At 38.1% G+C, this 20,196-nt stretch overlaps 1 protein-coding gene across 1 annotated transcript in view; it reads left to right on the forward strand.

The window, feature by feature from the left end:
* AT-HF (HIS HF) overlaps positions 1-19,410 on the forward strand; it is a 41,424-nt gene extending 22,014 nt beyond the window's left edge. Inside the window, exons 10-19 of the mRNA XM_089136219.1 lie at positions 2,483-2,545; positions 2,636-2,698; positions 2,817-2,899; positions 3,080-3,188; positions 3,283-3,336; positions 4,858-4,945; positions 5,155-5,192; positions 15,147-15,252; positions 17,840-18,006; positions 18,407-19,410. Of these exons, the coding sequence (XP_088992345.1) occupies positions 2,483-2,545; positions 2,636-2,698; positions 2,817-2,899; positions 3,080-3,188; positions 3,283-3,336; positions 4,858-4,945; positions 5,155-5,192; positions 15,147-15,252; positions 17,840-18,006; positions 18,407-18,466 (831 nt within the window). The 3' untranslated portion in view covers positions 18,467-19,410. The remainder of the gene's footprint in view (positions 1-2,482; positions 2,546-2,635; positions 2,699-2,816; positions 2,900-3,079; positions 3,189-3,282; positions 3,337-4,857; positions 4,946-5,154; positions 5,193-15,146; positions 15,253-17,839; positions 18,007-18,406) is intronic.
* The last annotated feature ends 786 nt before the right edge of the window (positions 19,411-20,196 follow it).

Genomic DNA, 20,196 nt, shown 5'->3' on the forward strand with positions numbered 1-20,196 from the left:
AAGAAACCAACACCCGAACAAAATTAAGCCTAGCTATAGGAGAGTCTCAAAATAGTCCACACTATATGTTTGCGTATAGCCCTTAGCTACCAAGTAAGCTTTGAGCTGTTCAACTATACCATCAGAATGATATTTAACAGTATACACCCACTGACAATGGACCACACTTTTCCAGGAGGCAAGTCTACCAAAGACCATGTATGACGAGATTGTAAAGTGTCCATTTCCACATCCATTGCAGCTTTCCAGCCAGGGTTTTGAAGGGACTCATTATGATGGTTTGGAATACGAATAGCAGATAGAGAAAGGGCAAGACAACAGAATTTGGGAGGTAAATGTGAAACAAACACATAATGAGAAATAATATAAACAATGTTAAAACGTAAAATGCAAATAAGGGTACCTTTTCTCAAAGCAATTGTTAAGTCATTTGAAGCAAGGATTGGATCTCCACTAGAAAAATATGTTGGTGGAGAGGGTGAAGAAGGAACTTCTGTGGGACCAACATCAACCTCCACTAAGGGAGAGCTGCTAGTATCAACAGGAGGAATTGTACTATTCACAATACGCTCCGCTAACTTATGTCGCCGTTGATAAATCTGTAGAGGGACCCTTGCCACTGCCCGTTGAAGGAGCAAGAGAAGAATGGGAGGAGCATCATTCAAAACATGGTTTTCATTAGATATAGACATTAAAAATCACAATTTGTCCTTAATTGATATTTTTGGATACTTTAGGGGAGGCAAATGCAACGTGTCCATCTATTTGGACTAAAAGTGACATGGACCAAACCTTAGAGGGTCCAGTTGAAAATTAACCCCTTTTTTTATTTTTTATTTATTTTTTATCATACTTCCATAGAAATGTAGCATATAAATATGTTCATCTCGAAGAAATTAGATTGGTCAAACAATTTTATTTTTCCATGATAGAGCATAAATATAGCTTTTGAACAAATCCTAGATTGCTTGGTGTATATTGAAGGAGTTATGCTCCGCGAATCCAGTCAAACCTTGTTTGGTGTGCACAAATGTTATTATGATAAAAAATTTTACATACAAAAAAAATGGAAATTTGGTTTTGTAACAATTTTTACCATCTTAAGATTGATAGAAAGAAAAACCCCATCATGAGAAAATTGAAATTTTCACCAAAGTGGTGAAAATCCAGTTTTCCCCCCCTTCTTCCTCTCTCTTGATATTTGGTTGACTTTTGTGCCTTTTGAAATTTGATGTTTTAAAGTCTTCTTTTTCGGACTCAAATTGGGGATTATTGCTTAATTATGAATAATATCTTAAGTAATTAAATATAAAAATAAGGGCCAAAACAGGATTTGACACCTATTCAAATAGTGTAAGGCTCCTTGCAACAAGGGGACCAACTGCCTACCTCAAAAATGGCCTTGACGCTAGGGCAACACTTTGAGTACTATGGTCCGTAGCTCTAAACTTTGCCCCTCCACTAGATCTGGCCATCACGGATTGTTCTTTTTCTGCTCCATTTGACTAAATTATCTGCCATAAATGTGTAGTAACCAGATGTTGACCTTCAGTCAGAAATGGATCCAGCCCAATCAGCGTTGGTAAAGCCTTCTACTCTGAAGAGATTCTTTCAAGTATACAGTCGTTTTCTCTTTGGAGGGCAACATCCTTGTACGTGTTTTTGGTGTGATGAGAATTGGCTTCAGTCTTTATTTACTCTGTGGTGATTTGGAATACTCACTGTGGTGATTTCCATCTTGGCCATAGATGATGATTACTTTGGTCACGTTCCTCTCCTCTCTTCTATCTTATTTGTCAGATTATTAAACCTTGAATGCTTTCTTCTTTTGACTCTCAGTTTCTGTTGGATAATTGTGCTCTCTATTAGTTGCTGATTAGTTTCGGTGCATCATCCTTTCCAAGTTCAGGAATTCCTGGCCATCGACTGTTTTCATACTTGAGATTCCTTGTTCCAGCAAGAAATCTCAAGATCTCCCAGTTTCACAGTTGGAATTGATTGAATTTTATGGAGTTATTCTCTTTTACCAATAAGAGCCTTGACAAATTTTTGAGCATTTCTGAGTTATGCTTGATAAGGTATTATTAGGTTTCTCTGTGTTCTGGTTCTGAGATTCTGTATTTGGATTCGGAGGATTCTTCAGTGCTCATATTCCAATCAGTTGAATTGCTCTAAGCTTTTGATATCTGATCCTTTCATCAAGTTAAAGCCTTAGACAAGTTTCTGATTCTGTTTTATTGGTTTTCCTTGAATAAAGAAAATTTCCTTAGACTGCGATCTTCCTGTTTTGCTGATTTTTTAAACTTGTTGGCTTGTTCATTGGAGAACACACGTGAGCAGATTTTGAATTAAACTTTTCATTATTTTCATTTCATAGTTTACAAAGCAAAAATGAGTTTTTCTGGTTTCTTTGTGATATACTTGTATCAATGTAGTGTAATTGCATGTTATCTTTTACTGATTCAGTCACTTTAATCTAAAGGTGAGGAACCTTGGCAAGCCTGTGGAACTTGCTGGACAATATTATAAAGATGGGGCTGATGAGGTGTGCTTCCTCATTTATGTAATCTTCCTTTATAGTTATACACCTGGATTTTAAAGTTGTAATACTTTAAGCGTTTCATTACTGCTGCAGATTAGTTTTCTGAATATAACTGGCTTCCGTGACTTCCCTCTAGGTGATCTGCCAATGTTGCAGGTGACCAAATTAATTTTGGACAGCTCTTCCTATATCTTTTTTGATGGGATTCCATGTTGCTTTTAACATCTTGTTTCATCTGTGCCCATAATCATCTAGTGCTTGACATGCATTTTAGGTGCTACGCAACACATCAGAAAATGTTTTTGTGCCTTTAACTGTTGGTGGTGGAATACGAGATTTCACGGATGGGAATGGAAGGTAACCATTTAGTTCTCAAATTGGACCTGTTTGGATTTGACTGTTTGGTTGTAGTTCGTTTCCTTTTTATGATCTTTTTCATGAATACCTTGGCATGTGCTTGGCATGTTAGTGGTAGAAAATTAATTAAAAATTGGCTCTTCAGTGAGTAAAAATAATTCATGTGTTATCTATCCTCAGGCATTATTCTAGTTTGGAGGTTGCTTCAGAATATTTTAGGTCTGGTGCAGATAAGATTTCCATTGGAAGTGATGCTGTTTATGCTGCAGAAGCATATATAAAAACTGGAGTATGTGCCCTCAGCTTTTCATAAAATGTTTTTCTTTGATTTCTTGCTTTCTCCTTTGTTTTTTCTGCTGATATTTTCGAAAATGAATTTTAAGGTGAAGACTGGAAAGAGCAGCTTAGAACAAATTTCTAGAGTTTATGGAAATCAGGTATATGAAATTGTCCAGTTATTCTGAAACTGCTAATGGCTGTAACTTGTCATGAGTTGTCCTATTTCTCTAACTTATGTTGACACTCGAAGTGACTGGATCAGGTTGATTCATACTTGCCTTGTGGTAGAGTTTAGTCTCCCGGTATCCCATCCTTTTTAACTCATCCTTCTCATCTGAGGACTTGAATCTTCATGCTGATATCTTTATTAGGATATAGGTGTATCTCAAAGCTGTCATCTTGGTACCAGACTAGCAGTCCAATTGATGACTTTTTTTTTGGCAGATGAAAACTTATAAGCCTTTATGCTTGATCTTATTTGTGTGATGTTACCAGGATTTAAGGTATTGATATCAGATATCATACCACACAATACTATACTCCTATTATAAAAGAATGAACTAGAGAAGAAAAGCTACATTTTCTTTCCTAAAATACCCTCTATCTCACTGATTAATTGGATATCGTTAATATGTCTATTACTTAATATAACATATAGCATTTGATAATTAATATTGGATATGATTATTAAATCTGCTATTAAATAGAATTTGAAAGGGCATCTAAAACTGCAATCAAGTCACACTCCTTTGCATTCAATTTTTCTTTGAAAATGTGGATGCATTTTTCAAATAGAAGTTGAAAAGGCATCCAACTCACAGTCCTTCATTCCTTTTGTTAATTAACTTATATGTACACATTTTAATTTATTATCGGGGAAAACCCAGAAAATTTCTCGTACGATCAATCAATCATAACATTTGTTGCAAACCTTTTCTTTCCCCCTTTGACCCTAGAACCAACAAATCGAATCAAACGGTTTAACATTGACTTGATCCTAGATTAACACGTGTCTGCATGCGCAATTTTACTACTTGTATTGAACAGTTAATTACTAGAAACAAGTCATATTGTATCATATCATATTGAGAGATGCAAGATGTGCAAAAAATGTGCATTGAAATGCTTAGGTTTTTTGCGGAACACACAAGTATAAAGCAATATAAATAACATGTCAAATTATCATGTTTAAAGTGGAGATTAAAGTACAACGAGAGATGCATTTTATTGATTATGTATAAACTCAAAGTTCAGATGGTGGTGTTAATAAGGGGCTGTTAAAATACTGGGGAAGTTTCAACAGTTTGAGGTAGAGAGATCAAATGAAAATGAGGCTGATAACTAGAGGCAGAGGGAGATATTCTAGAGGTGAAACAACAACTAGAGACGGAGAAAGTAGGGGTTATAAAGAAACCCTCCTAAAGCCCATCAAGCTTATAAAACCCTCTAAGTGCCTCACCACCTGTCATGCTTATTGAAAGTAGGATTGTCTTTTTATTCTTCAAAATTGTCAATTATTGAGGTTGACACTTTCCTCTCATATGTTGTGTGCTGAAAGAATTTACTCAATTTCTGAAAGGTCCTCATGATGTGTGCATTTCTTTTTTCAAAAAGAATATCTGACTCTTTATGCTGATGCATTATCTGTACAGTGAACTGATTTAATGCTGTCATCTTAGGCAGTGGTTGTAAGTATAGATCCCCGTAGAGTGTATGTTAAGGACCCAAATGAAGTGGAGTGCAAGGCTGTAAAAGTAACAACTCCAGGTGAGTTTGTGGCCTTACTTCCTGGATTTAATTTGGCTGTTGCTGGGGAGCATTGTCCATACCTCATCCACTGTTGGTTCTGTGGCTGGCTAGTTCTACTAGCTCTTCATATCTCACTAAAATCATTCTTTCTTTTCCTTTTAACTTCCTTTTCCCACCTTCAACTGAATGGTCTCGGCTGAAATCTTTATTGTTACCTTTGGTTTCAGGTCCAAATGGAGAAGAATATGCCTGGTATCAGTGCACGGTGAGTTTTTTTTTTTTTTTTTTTTCTCTTTAAATCTTATGCTAGGGTTTCTGGTGTTTTGGAATAATGATAACCTAAATTTTTTGATAATCATTTAAACTATGTACTAGAACTCCCAAGATGCAGCTGCTCTTGAAATAAGTACGATTTTTTTTTCAAAAGCAGTTGAAAGTTTGTAAAGTACTATTAGTGTTAAAATAGATGATGTAGGCTGTATGTCTCCAAGAAGATGACATTACTGGTGCTACTGTTTGCCTTGCGATTTGATACGTGGCAACTAGGTGGAAAGAAAAATTTGAAAACCACATTGAGCTTGAAAAGAACTGGGGAAGTTCTAGTCTCCAGTTGCATCTATCGCAATCACCGATGCCAGTGGGTGCATGGGAGAGAGTGCCTAACTGTTGGTATGCAGGTAAGTTCATGTGTTCATAGAGGGGGGAGAGAGCGTGTATGATAGCAATACGCACGCCAGTTATGATTGGCAGAGGAAGTCTGTTCAGTGCTTTGATTCCATAGCATGTGAGGAATACTAAACTTCCTATTCTAGTTTGTCATTCTTATGAATTTAACAATAGAAAAGGTCTTGCTTTAGATTGAAATTGTGGGTGGGAAAGGAGAATGAGCTCCATAGGTTGTTGGAGTTCCTAGCCATACAGCTTTGGCTTCAGCTACATGGTTTGATGATGTTGACTACACACATGATGACATCAGCACTGCCTTAACAAAACTCAGGTTATATTTCTTTTGAGTACCTTCAGGTCTTATATTTATTTGTAAGCCAATGCTGGAAATATATGGAATAAAAAATTTAGGGTGAAGAAAAGCAAACGAAAAGAGAATTGTGATAGTATGTTACCGTTAGATAGTTCCCTTAACTCTATTTTTTGTTATTCTTAAGTTTTTGCTAGTGTATATTATATAGAGCAAATTGCATTGGCACCCCAAAATGGAGGCCTTAAAGCATTGACACCCCACTTTATGTTTAAAAAGCATAGAGACCCCAAAGTTGGATTTTCATTGCATATATTTGTCCAATTTGTCAACACTGTTTATTGTAGGGATATTTTTGAAAATAAACAGTGTTTAACTGTTTTCAGTGATAAATTTGACAAATATATCAAATAAAAATCTAATTTTGGGGTCTTTGTGCATTTTAAACGTTAAGTGGGATGTCAGTGCTTTAAGGCCTCCATTTTGGGGTGCCAGTGTAATTTTCTCTATTATATAACTACAATTTTGTTAATGTTGTAAGAAATAAGTTAAGAGAGGAAGGGTTCTCATGGCTTGAATCGAACGGGAGACTACGTCGGTTTAGCTGGGGCCCCTTTGGTCCACTTCCATGGTTGTATTTTCTAGTTTGGTTGTATGGCTATGGGCCACTTGTGCCGTGCAACTAGTTTGCTTTTATTGTTGCTCTTAGATAGTTGCTAGGCTTGATGCTTCTTAGTTTGGCTTTGGGCCACTTGTGCTTGTGTAACTAGTTTGCTTTAATTGTTGCTCTTAGGTAGTTGCTAGGCTCAATGCCTCTTAGGTTGCTTGTTAGTTGAGGCCTCTGTCTCGCTTTGCCTGGGCTTTGTCCATTGTGCTCTTGTATTTGCTTTTATTCTCTTTGGTAATGAATTATTTATTCATTAAAAAAAAAAGTTAGAGAGGACAATTTTTAGCATCATCACAAAAGATTTAATCTTCTGCAATGGAGACCTCCATGTAACTCAAAAAGATGCTGTGGGGTTATCAGGAGAAACTAATGGGGGAACGGTGCAGATGTTGATGAGATGGGGAGGAAGACAAGTGCTCGAGGGCATTCATTGCAACTCTTCTAGGCTGTTGTGTTGCGAGTTCTTATTGACCTGAAAAGGTAGAACTCTTTGAGGTTCTGATACACCAAGAGACAATTGATGTAACCCTGGTTTATGGGGCCAGTGATAGGGTCTTTTCTAAGAAAGCAGCAAGCAATCTAGGTCTCAATACCTTGCTGTGAATTAACAGACTGCAACTAAAGTTTTCCTATGCTCACAGTAGGTCAATAAGTCAATTAGAGCTTAGCACCTTGCTGCCCAGGTCTGAATCTCAATGAACAGTAGCTAAATCACACCCAAAATAGTCTGAAAACCCTGCGGCAAGGGTTGGGTGTGACTTCCTCACCTTGGGTATTGAAGGGAGGGGTTTAGGATTAGGTTTAGGTTTTGGCCAAGCAAAAAACTAATGAATTCAATTCCTTTTTTTTTTTTTTTTTTTCTTTTTTCTTTTCAGAATTGATCCTAAGAGGCTAGGTTTAGAAAATAGGTCTCCTAGTTGGTTTAGGACTCTCCACTGCCCAACATGAGTACCAGTGACAACCCATCCCTTACCCTAGAGCAAGTGAATGCTTAAATGCTTAAGGTGTTGAATAGGGTTAGGGTTTAGAGTGGAGGTAGAGAAGGTGTCGGAGAAGGTGATCATAAAAGGGTTTAGGGTTTGGTTGAGAGGTTAGGGAGATATAAGTGTTTAAGTGAAACTAGGGCTTGCGGTTTCTAGAGGAAGAAGATGAATTGCAGAAAAATTCTAACCTAATGAAATGCAGGTTTAATAATGAAACCAAAAGTAGGAATGAGGTTGAGGGAGGGAGGGATGCAATCCTATAGGGGGAGAGAGAGGCGTGGGGACCCTTCTTGGAACCCACAACTCCAGCAATCCTATAGGGGGAGAGAGGGGTGTGGGGACCCTTCTTGGAAACCACAACTCCAATTCTTCTTCAAATCAGCTTGCAAATTTTATTAATCCAGTTTGAACAGTTACAAGGCATAGCCTTATCACATTGAAGGAACATAACTAGGACTCAATAAAGAAAACTGATAGGAACTTGTGTGTCGAATGTGAAAATTACTAAGATTTAATTACCAAAATAACAAGAACAAACACAAAGACAAATAACGCTGGTTACAATGGTGCCAGTCACCCCTACACCTCATAGTGCCCTCAGCCAAAGGCTGCCCAAAACCTTAAAATGTTTGATATGCGTCCTCACATATTTCCCTCTATTAATAACCCCCCCGGTTAGTTATGGTAACTCCCCCCCTCCCAATTCTCTTTCTTATCCTAGGGCCCTAACATTACCGACCTGGAATTCACCTTGTCTTCAAGGTGAAGGAAAAGCAAAAGCTTAGTCTTCACATGTTTGCCACATAACCATGCTAGTTCAGAGTCTTCAAGAACTACCATCCTTGTACATCTCCAAATCAGCATAATATGGATGGTCAATATCTTCGCCCACATTGTGAAACCCCTCGTTATAGCCTTGAATTCCAGTTTTCTTGAGGTGTTGAAATGACTCTTTGTGAGAGGATACTAGACCTCCTCCCTCGCCCCTTATTCTAAACTTGACCATGGAAAAGATTTTATCTGCAAAAACTTCACAGGCCGATTCTATGAGTGAAAGCTGGGCACCTCAATCACCAACAGTTAAGTCCATACTCTCACGAATCATCTCTGCTAGGGATAGCAACAACTTGAAATCATGTGCAAGGTCCTCTTCTGCTCCTGTGAAGTCAAGCCAATTTGGCTTAAGTAAAAGAATGAGAATCCAACAACCATATGGGTTCCCACTTTGGTACTTGGTTTTTATGACCTCTGAGATTACCTGATTGAGAGATGAAAATAGGTAATCTTCAAAGTGAATCTGATTTTGTGCTCGACATCCTATCGCCTTAAGACCAACCCCTTATCCAAGAATCCTTGTTTTGTGAAGAGGAGTTTTACAACTCCTAATCTCAATTGCAAACCTGCACACATGAGCCATCATCCTCCCCATTGCTGGAATCTACAAAGACTAAGTGGAATAGCGCCGGTCGCCAACTTCTTTTAGTAGATTTTTCCCCTTCCTTTGCGGCTACTTTAGGTCACACCTCCGTTGGTGTGAGGTTGAAGGTGGAAGAAAAAGAAACAATTACTGCCACTGCCATCGGCTTTCGGGGGCTCTACGACGATTGGTTGCCAGTCTTCGACTCCTGGTTTCCGCCTGCCTATGTGGGTCTCCTTGGTGCACAGATCTGGTGGAGAAGCCGGAGGTAAGGGATGAGGAAACAATATTGTTCCCGAGTTGCCCTTGGGCATAACCCTTATCAATGGCTCATAAGCTTTTTGGGCTGGCTGTGTGTTTTTTAGCCCCTTTACTAAGCTTAGCCTAACAATATATCTTTCAATGGACCCAACACTAGTGACACTAATATTCAGCCCATGGCCTGAGTAATTGGGTCTTTGGTCTTTTGAGTGGCTTGGGCTTCTTATGGCTCAATTACCTTATTTTAATATTTCGAGCCAATTCAATCAACCAGACCCAAATCAAGGGTTCAGCTTCCCACTGATCCAACCGTGTCTTCTTCCTCACTTCCCTTGCAATGAGAAACCTAACATTGTCCCTAAATACTGCCGCCGACTTTGTAACTCCCAACCCATCACTTGAACGTGGCCTTTATGAATTAGGAACCCTTTTCATAACCGCCACCAAGTCGCAACATGTTTTCTTCCTTCTTGGCATCACAACCAAACATGGTTTTCCGTTGTTGCTACCATCCTTAGCCATGGAGGCTTCTCTAGTGGTTGCACCCTCCAGCCAAAGTAGTCTCTAGTTTGACATTGTCCCGTTATCTCTCCAACCCCATCGTCCTCATCTTCTTTTGCTTCACTCTTCACCTTTTTGCATCCTTCCCGAAGTCCTTTGTTGTTGGCCTAAGGCACTTGACCGATTGGGCTTCTGCTAGGGGCATCGAACCTGAATCGATCACCACAATGGCAGTCGACATTCTCTTTTGAACTCCCCACTGAAAACATGCTTTTCTCATTCTCATGAGTCTCGTTGCTTTGTACGGAGTCTGAATGGCAGATCTTCTATCTTTCTCATCGCTTTAGTATTGTGCTTCACCCTCTAAGTCAACTTGCTCTCGGAACCCTTTCACTCTGCCCAACCTCTCTTCTTTGCCATGAAAGCTTCTCTAATCGGTACCAAGCATGCTATAGGCTCCACTGTGGACGCCAAATTCAAGTAGAGGGGCTCCTTGAAGCTTGCCCAATTGAACCCTAGCCATTTCCTTTGATAGACCAACTTGAGTGCATCTCCTTCTAGGTGTTGGAGAGCCACACCCAACCAATAATCATACTCAACCTCATGCTGCCAACATAAAATTATAATCTCCATAAACCATGCATTCACATTCTCTTTACTAGAAAACATAGACAATTTGGTCTCCATCATCTTCCCTTGGATCGATACACGCTTTGATACTAATTTGATAAGATCTCGCGTATTGACTACGAAAATTACTAAGATTTAATTACTGAAATAGTAAGAACAAATACAAAGACAAATAACACTGGTTACAATGGTGCCAGTCACCCCCTACACCTCATAGTACCCTCAGCCAAAGGCTGCCCAAAACCTTACATAAAGCGTCTGATGTCCTTCCTTGCATATTTTCCTCCATTTATAACCCCCTCCACTTGTTAGTTATGGTAACTGCCCCCTCACTCTCTTTCTTATCCCAAGGCCCTAACAAAAACCCACTTGAACTCAACTTGGAAAATCTACTTGGACTCAACTTAGGGAATCCCATTGGGGTTGGAATTCCATAGTACATCTAGACTTAACTTTTAAACTAGAAAGGACTCTTAAGTAAGAGTTCCTAAACAAATAAAACTTGCGAATAAGAGATCAACTTGAATGAGGAATCCCACTTGAAATTGGATCCCAACTAGGAATCCTAATTACATCATGACTCTCACAACTAACTTAATTAAGAAAATAGAATTAAATTCTAACTCCTAACAGTATGGGGAAACCGACTACCTCTTTGACCCCAAGGGGTTGGTAAAGTGACCAAAATACCCCTTTAGGGTTTTTGGCCAGCTCTAGGTGGCACACAGTCTGGGGTTTCTTTTGGGCCCAAAATATGGGGTGCCCTATACTTGCTGACCCTGGTTACATCAATGATAATAATTTCAACTGTGTAATCTGCTTTATTGATATGCCTTGTATGTATTTACAAATTATAGTATGAACCTTAGAAAAGAAATTCCAAAAGAACGAGGAAACTGATGCACAAACTAAATCAAAGACCAACTAAACTTGAAAAGAATCCAAAGCCAACTCTACTTTATCAAACCCAACTGAAGAATTATATTTAAAGAATAAAACTAGATGTACTCCGATTTGGTCGCTTGACGTGACTAGATTGACTCAAAAACCGACGCTGCATCGTTCGTCCTGGGTTGTCATGAATTCGTACCTGAATTTGAACCATCATTTGAATGTGGACCACCATAATCAGGAATAAAAGGCCAAATATTGAAAACATCATGGGTGCGCCAATCTCGCGAGCAGAAGCATCCATGCTGGGGATTTTTTTTCTCCCTTTTGTTATTCATCTCAGCTGAAAACATGGGTGCTGATCAAGAGGATCAGTATCATCTAATATTATCCCACTATGAGTTGGAACCTCCAAATTTTGCCTTTCCAGAATTACCGGGCTTACCTATTTGCTCCAAGGATCATTTAACCATGTTTGAGTGAGGATAGGTGATGTAACCCCAAAATTTAGGGTTAGATTTTCAGGATCTTCTGAAGTAGGTCCAACACTCAATTAGGGTTTCTAAGGGTAAACTAGGGTTTCTTGAGGTTTCGGCCAGGATTTAGAGGCCAATAAGCTCTGGGATTGTGATTTCAGGTCTGAAATTTATTAGGAATTCAAACTCAGATTTGGAAATTTGTGTCCTTAGGCCAACTGGGACTCAGTTAGTGTTAGGATTTTGGGAATGGGTTTAAGTTAGGATTCAGGAGGGGCCTAGGATTGCTGTTCAAACCTGCTGTGATTGAGTTACAGATCTGAAACAAATGATGTTTGAGGTTTAGGTTCGAAATTGGAATCCTAATGCAATTGGGATTGGGTCAGGGCTTCAGAAGTTTCAGCCAGTGGGCTTTCAGGCTCTGACTTTGCTGGTTTTATGTTGCAGATTTAGGACTCAGGGTTTTGGAAAGGTTAATGTGGTTTGGAAGGTCAGTTTAGGGTTTTATGAAGCTTCTAAAAATTCTGCAGAAGTCCAAGGTTGAAGAAGACTTGCTGATAAATTCAGATTGGGGTAAAATTAGGTTGGACAAGTTATTTGCTTAGGGGTTATGTTCTAGGGTTGGTTGCAATTCTAGGAAAGGGGATAAGGGCTCAAGAGGGGCTGGGGTGGTGGGTTTAATTCAAGGAGAGGTGCTGCTGCTTGTGCAGAAACAGGGATAGGTAGGAATGGCCTACGGTTGCAAGGGACAGGTCTCTAGGTGGAGGGGAAAGGCTGGGGATGTTGGGGATGGTTCAAACTTGTGAATGGATGCCTGGCTGGAGTTGCAGGAGAATGCTTGAAGAAGACACTGAAATCTCAGAATTGAAGAAGAAAAGAGCTTCTAACCCAACCGCAGGCCAGCCTCCCTGGGATCCCACGACTATACCAGTCTGTTCTTAAAACTCAGTAATTCAATCAATCAAGTCTGTAAATTGTAATGCAGAAAAAGGCTATTTATACCCTAAAATTAAAAACTCTGACTCAAATTGGGATCTCTTTACAGATGAGATCCAATTACAACTCAAACTAGACTCTTATCAACACTTTAAAAATGAATCAAATTACTATGAGATTCCAGCCCTTAGATTGGAAACTTTTACAGACACTTATTTGTGACTCAACAAATACTTAATTAAAGTAGAACTACTTTAAGATAAGGTTTCTGAAAATTAAGGAACCCTATCCTAACAACTCAACACGAACTTTAATGGACTATAACTCTTAACTGACTCATTAGAAATAAAAAAAAAAAAAGAATAAAATCATATCTCTGAACGCAAAATAAGACCCATATTGGGCCCCAAAAGAAGGGCTTGGAAAATGACCAAAATAACCCTGGGGTATTTGGCCAGAGTTAGGTGCACTTTTTGGGTCTAGGTTTGGCCCAATTTTTTTTTTTTTTTTTTTTTGGGGGGGGGGGGGGTGTCCAACCCAGGATGCATCAATAGGTTGATGTGGAAATTAATTCTGAGAGTACAAAGGGTCATCCATTCCATCCTGCTGCCAGCTGATTTAGTTGGAGGAACAGTAGACTGCCAAGCGTGATTAGTCTCTAAGGCTGCTCTATTTTTAGGGGGGGCTCGTCCCACGAGGACCAGTTACAAAATCATCAAAATTAGATGCACCCTTCATGATTTCTTCGGATCTCCTTTGATTAGAACTCTTGGAATTCAGATCCTGTCTAAAACTCCCCAGCAAATCATCGAATGCAGCACATTTTGATGCAATTGATGCGAACGCATCATGAGCAAATAATGGAGGAACAGTGCATGCATCAATGAGCTTTTATTGACATGTGCGGTATGTATTTATACATTACAGTATGACCCTAGAATTTTTTTTCTTTCTAAAACAAGGAAACTGAGGCACAAACTATATCAAAGACCAACCAAACTTGAAACCTAATTAAACTAGATTCCAAAGCCAACTCTACTGAATCAAACCCAAAGGAAACTAGATGTAATGCCGATTTGGTTGCTTGCAGACTCTGCATCACAAACCCTCTAAGTGGTTAGTAGTAAACCATCAATCATAATAATTGAATTAATTTGATTTGATTTTATTATTTATTACAAAGATTAATAAAATAATTCACTCACCAGTTTATGAAGCTGTTCTGTACATTCTAGAACTTTCAAACGTGACTTCAAAAATAGGACTCTAGATGCTTCTATCTTCTACAGCTATATTCAATTACTTATCTTCCAACTATTATAACAGTTGGGCTAACTTTACCTGTGATTTAGATTACATGGAATACAAGATCAGAATCTATTGTCGGATAACCTAATGACAAGATAATAAAAGTCGCAGAACACCTAATACTTTTGCAGCTGCTTATTCCAAAAGCTCGAGCTGTTACATAAGCAATATGCCCCACACACATGAAGTACAACAGCCCTGCCATTGACATGCATTAATGCTGAAACACCATTACTTGTTACCGAGGGGAAAACGTGTCAGGGAACCCTGTTGCACCTTCTAGGGATCAAATATTCAACTCCATACCATGTTCTAACATACAACTTTTTATTCCAAAAACTTGACCTAATATGTGTGGCAACAATACATATCAACAGTTAACTAGAGTATCTGACACCATATGTCTTTCTATGAGATTATTTCTCTCTCATTACCGTCACTTGTTTGGATATCATAGAGACACTTCATTTGTTTTCAGAGAAGTAAACTGCAACAAGCCCTTAGAGAATCTCATGCTTTTCAAAACATTCCCTAGATCCCTGTTTTGTCATTAATGTGACTTTAAAAAGTCGGTGTATAGCTTCTCTGTTGGGAGTTTAGAGATTCAATTCTTCTGACATGAAATGCTCTAGATACCATGATATCCCTCTTGATTTTCCTTGGGAGCAGGACTATTAAAGGATTTCATCATGGCAATTCCAGTTGTCTTGGTTTATCTCTGCTTTTTGGATGTGAGGTCTGAGATGGTGGCTAGTGGTGAAAGAAGCATCAACCGAGTTGCATGTTACGGCAATAGAAACAGCTGTGTCAATTCTGTTGACATATCGAAGGTCCATTCAGAATTTAGGGAAAGCTCTGTCCAGTAGTAACAAGATTGGCAAATTTTGACTGATATGGTTTAGCCATCTGTAAAGAACAAGAAAGTTGAAAGGTCTAAAAGGACAAGAGGAAGACAGAAGTAATTAGTATGCTAGAAGACACAAGGACATGATTTTAGTGTAAGAAGTGGCTTTTGGTAGGATGGAATGGTGAAACAAGATTTTTCTAGCTAACATGAGTAGTATTTACAACAATAAGCCTTTGTTGATAATTCATGAAGATAGACTCCCTCTTTTTGGGGTTGCAAAATCTAATGTTTTTGGACCTGATTTCTTGATCTTTTTCTCTAAACAGGTAAATGGTGGGCGAGAAGGACGGCCAATTGGAGCATATGAGCTTGCAAAAGCTGTGGAAGACCTAGGGGCTGGGGAGATTCTTCTAAATTGCATCGATTGTGATGGTGAATGAATTCAAGTCCTTTATTAAATTAAAGTTCAGTTATTTGTGCATCTGAGTGCAAAATCCTAATTTTCCACAATTTGTTTGGAGATTACATTAAAGGGCCTTCTTTTTCTTCCCATAATTTGTTTGGTTTTAACAATCAGCTGTCCAGTTAGACATTTTTTTTGTGTTTAGAATTTTCATTTTTAATTTAATATTTTAGACGTAAGGGACAAACAATAAGAAGCAGCACTCCAACTAGATAGAGTCGACAGCATGGATCCCTGCCTCCAATCAGCTTTGTTCGTGGTCATATTAGATACAAGGCCTAAGCCATGCATATCTTTCCTCACCATTTCTCTTAATGTTATTTTAGGCTTGCCCCTAGTTCTTTTAGTTCCTTCAACTTGGATCAAATCTTTCCTTTGTATGGGGGCATTCAAAGGCCTCCATTGAGCATGGGCGTGCTACCTTAAACGACTTTGTCGTTGCTTATCATTTACGGGGGGGGGGGGGGGCTACACCCAAACCAACTCTAATATGATCATTCCTTAACTTTATCCTTCCTTTTTTATGGTCAAATTACTTTATCCTTCCTTATTTTATCATTTATCCATCTGAGAATCCTCAATCCTGCTGCACTAAGTTTATCTATATAATACTGGTTGACGGCTCAACACTCTGCACCATATATTGTAGCTGGCCGTATGATAATCCTATAAAATTCCTCTAAGTTTAAAAGAATATGTCAATCATACAGAGCCTTGGATGCACCTCTTTAGTTCTTTAGGAAACATCATCCTCAATTTCACCTTCTTTATTTATGATTGAGCCAAGGTACTAAAACTACTGCCATGTGGAATCTCATTCTCAGGACCTGTTTTAGCGTGACCAAGGTTACACACTAAATATTCCGACTTTGTTCTATTTAGCTAAGAGTATTTTGATTCCAAAATTGGCATTAGTTCCTGCTTTCGTCTCATTTACCTAAACAATATCATCAGCAAAAAACATACACCAAGAAACCTCATCTTGAATGTCTTTGGTTGATTCATTCATGACAAGGGCAAATAAATAAGGGCTTAAAGATGCCTTGATATAACCCAATTGTAATTGAGAATTCATCACCTTATTGGACCATCATACATATGCAACTATGTCCACATATTCATTTGAAACATTTCTCTATTACTTGCTAGATTAATTCTCTAGAGACATCATTGGCTTTATCTATGCTAATAAAGACCATACGGAGATCCTTCTAACCCTCTCTATACCTTTCCATAGGTTTCCTAATAAGGTAAATACCTTCCATTGTAGATTTTCTTGGTATAAAACCAAATTGGTTTCCATAGTAATGGTTTCTTTTCTCAGATGGGTTTTAATTACCCTCTCCCTTAATTTCATTGTATACTCTCAATTTTATACTTCTATATCTATTGTAGTTTTGGATATCCTCTTTATTTTGTAAATTGGGACCACCATACTTCTCCGTTCATCTAGCATGTTCCTTAAGCTCATAATCTTATTAAACAACTTAGTCAATCAAGATAGCCCATAGGTTCTTTTGCTCTTCCATACTTCTACTGGGATTTCATTTGAACCTTGTGCCTTGCTTACTTTCATCCTCTGTACAGTTTGTTTTACTTTGACATCATAATTCTCTGTATTTATGTATGAGCATTGGTGCCATAGATCATATTGTAATCTTTCTGAGACACTAATACTTGAAGTATGTTCGTTTAGTAAGCTAGATAAATAAACTTCTCATCTCTTCTTGATGTCTTCATGCCGTACTAGTACTTACGTTCATTTAGTAAGCTGGATAAATAAACTTCCCATCTATTCTTGATGTCTTCATGCTGTACTAGTACTTAACCATCTTGCTTTTAATACATCTAACATGGTGGAGATCTCTACTCTCTCTCCCTCTTATTGTAGCTATTCTAAAAATAACTTCTGCCCCTTCCTTTTTGCTAGCTTATTATATAAATCTTTATATTTCTTCTCCCTTGCTTTTAGCTTCATTTTTTTGCAAACATTTACATTTATAAGTCCTTTACATCCTTTGTCCTTTGCCATATTTTAGAACTAGCTTTTCTATTCTTAATGACTGCTTAAACCTAGTCATCCCATTACTAAGTCTCTCTATAGGAATGGTGTATTCCTTTCCTTTCTCCTAGGACATCTTTAGAGACCTTCATAATACAAGTAGCCATTTCATTCACATTGTATAAGTGTCCCCCCTCAAACTCACTTTCCTTGTTTGGCTACTTCTTTAGTAAATGATTTCAAGCAATATCTTTTTAAGCTCCATCATCTTATCCTAGGGTATTTAACATCAAAATTATGAGTTTGTGGAGTGAGGCATTCTTCCAAGACCACTGGTCTATGCTGTGTGGTCAGGCTCTTCCTTGGTATCGCATCGCATTCCTTGCACTAGAATCTATCAGATCTTGTAATCAGATATGAAGAAACTGGACAGGAAAACCTTCCACTTAATTAAATAGCACAAGCATGATTCCCGGTAGTTATCTTGCTAAGAAATCCATAGAGAGAATTTGTTGTAGTATTGGTGCTGAAAAGTTATATTTGTTGCTGTGCAGGTCAAGGAGCTGGGTTTGATATTGAACTAGTAAAACTAATTTCAGATGCTGTGTCTATACCTGTTATAGCAAGTAGTGGTGCTGGTGTGGTTGAACACTTCTCAGAAGTTTTTATGAAAACGAATGCTTCCGCTGCACTTGCTGCAGGCATTTTCCATCGGAAGGAGGTATTTCTGAAAATTTAATATCTACATGCTTTCAACATTATTGTCCATCATCTTCCCAGCCCCACTTTCCTAGCCTTTGCCAACAAAATGGAAAAGGGAAAACTACTCTATTGCAGTCATCCTCATAAATTTGTAGTTTGACATGTCACAGAAGTGCGACCAAAATGGCGACATGATTAGAAGTCTAGAACATGGTGACAAAATCTCTTATTGTTATTGTTATTCTAATAACTAATTTATCAACCTGGTAGCTATCCTCTGATCATTTTGCCTAAAAATCCAAGATCTGTTTGCTTAATATATATATACCTATTAGACCAAAGATAATCTTTGTTGCATGTGAGAATGGCATGCATCAATGCAAAATGTTGATGAGTTGATGTCTATTGTGGGTTTGCAGGTGCCTATTCAATCTGTGAAGGAGCATTTATCGACGGAAGGGATAGAAGTTAGGATGTAATTGGGATTCTTGCTGTGAAACCATCTTTGCTAAATACAATATCCAATGCCCCAGCTACTATTTTCTCAGTTGTCTTGCGTTAGATGATCAATGTATATTACAGGACCAGAGTAAGATCTTTCTATAAGTGGATTGGGACTTTTAAAGTGCCCAATACGCTTCAGTTTTGGGAAAATGTTGCAAATCCTTTTTGATGGATTGGAATTATTTTTATTTACTAGATTTTAAACTTACGTAGGGGAATTCACCTGAACAAGGGTTTGTTTGGACTGAGATTTGGATTTAGAGTATGTGGAAATTTCTTTTTTGTTTGATTGGTCCTTCAATGAGAAAACATTGCTAGCAATGAGCTTCACGCAGCAGTACCAAGTGCTGGAGCCACATTATTGTAGATGGTCTCTAACAGCACAAACCTGGACTTTCTTGTCATTAAGCCCAAGCCAATTGCTGTAGTCTCAGATAAGAATGTGGCATCTGAAAAGATGAGATGTCTTTCTAAACTGTAGTGCTTGATGAGGTGGATGCCTTTCGTATCTTGGTCAGCTGCAGCTCCTGAGATCGTAGAAAACCTCTTGGTATTCCAGTTAACCATACAATCCTAATTCCTGAAGGGAGGAGGTAGAGTCTTGTTGAAAACCACGGCATTACCACGTTTCCAGATCTTCTACATAACTGGTTCTACATTCTTATAGGATTAATATGCTTGGGGGATGAAGTCATCAGAAAGGGCTATCTATTGCCAAGTAGAGATCATGATGGAAAAGGGGGGAACAGTATAAAAGGAGATGAAGCTCATGTATTCTGATCATGTAATATTAGGACAGACGTGGATCTAATGATCAGCAACTGAGTTCGAGTGGATGAAATTCAAAATTCAAGTTTTGGGGTTAAAAAATGAGCTTTACCAATCATAGGATCAAGATTTGTGCTAATGTGACAACTTATAGTTAGGGGCGTAAAAGGATCGGATTGAGATTGGATAGTGGTAATACGATATTTGCATCCTATTATATTCGACCAGATTTGGATAATATCCATCGGTTTTCGGATAGCTCAAGTCAAATTGGAATGATAGTCATATAGTTACTTTCGATTCTTTTAAATGGGTATGAATATTCAATATAGATTGAAACAGATTTTCTCATTACCTTTGACATTTTTATCATTTTATTTGTGAGGGCTACATTTGAAATTTATAAATTTAATAACTTTGGTAATTATTTTCGTAGAAAATCTAGAAAAATAGTCACATATCTTAAATAAAAATAAGCAATTTAACTGGATAATTTTATTAGACGGATAATAATCGGGTAGGAAAAGAGTATATCATATTCACATCCTATTAGTAATCGGACAGATTCGAATATCCCTAAATGGATACGGATGTGAACTCAATTATCCATTTACACCCCCCCGCAACTCATAGTGCATAAGCCCACAGTAGGCACATCATACATAGAAATAGATGAGCTTGATCCATAATAGGTTGATCATATTATTGTCCATAAGGACAACTGGACAAGGTATTTGGTTTATATTTATATGATCTTAGGTTCTCTCATACTATAAACCGATTTTTAGGGGCAATCTGGATTATAAATGATGCCCAGTTTCTACTTGGATAAATTGAATTTGGCTTTGCCAGCCTTGGAAGCATTTTAAAAGTGCTAGTGAGTCGGTAAGTCTAATTTTGTCACCATGAACGCTTGAATCACAACAATGGATCGTAG

Source organism: Hakea prostrata, chromosome 1 (genome assembly GCF_041222555.1).
Source record: "Hakea prostrata isolate BN-2017 chromosome 1, UWA_Hpros_2, whole genome shotgun sequence".
NCBI classification, from domain to species: Eukaryota; Viridiplantae; Streptophyta; class Magnoliopsida; order Proteales; family Proteaceae; genus Hakea; species Hakea prostrata.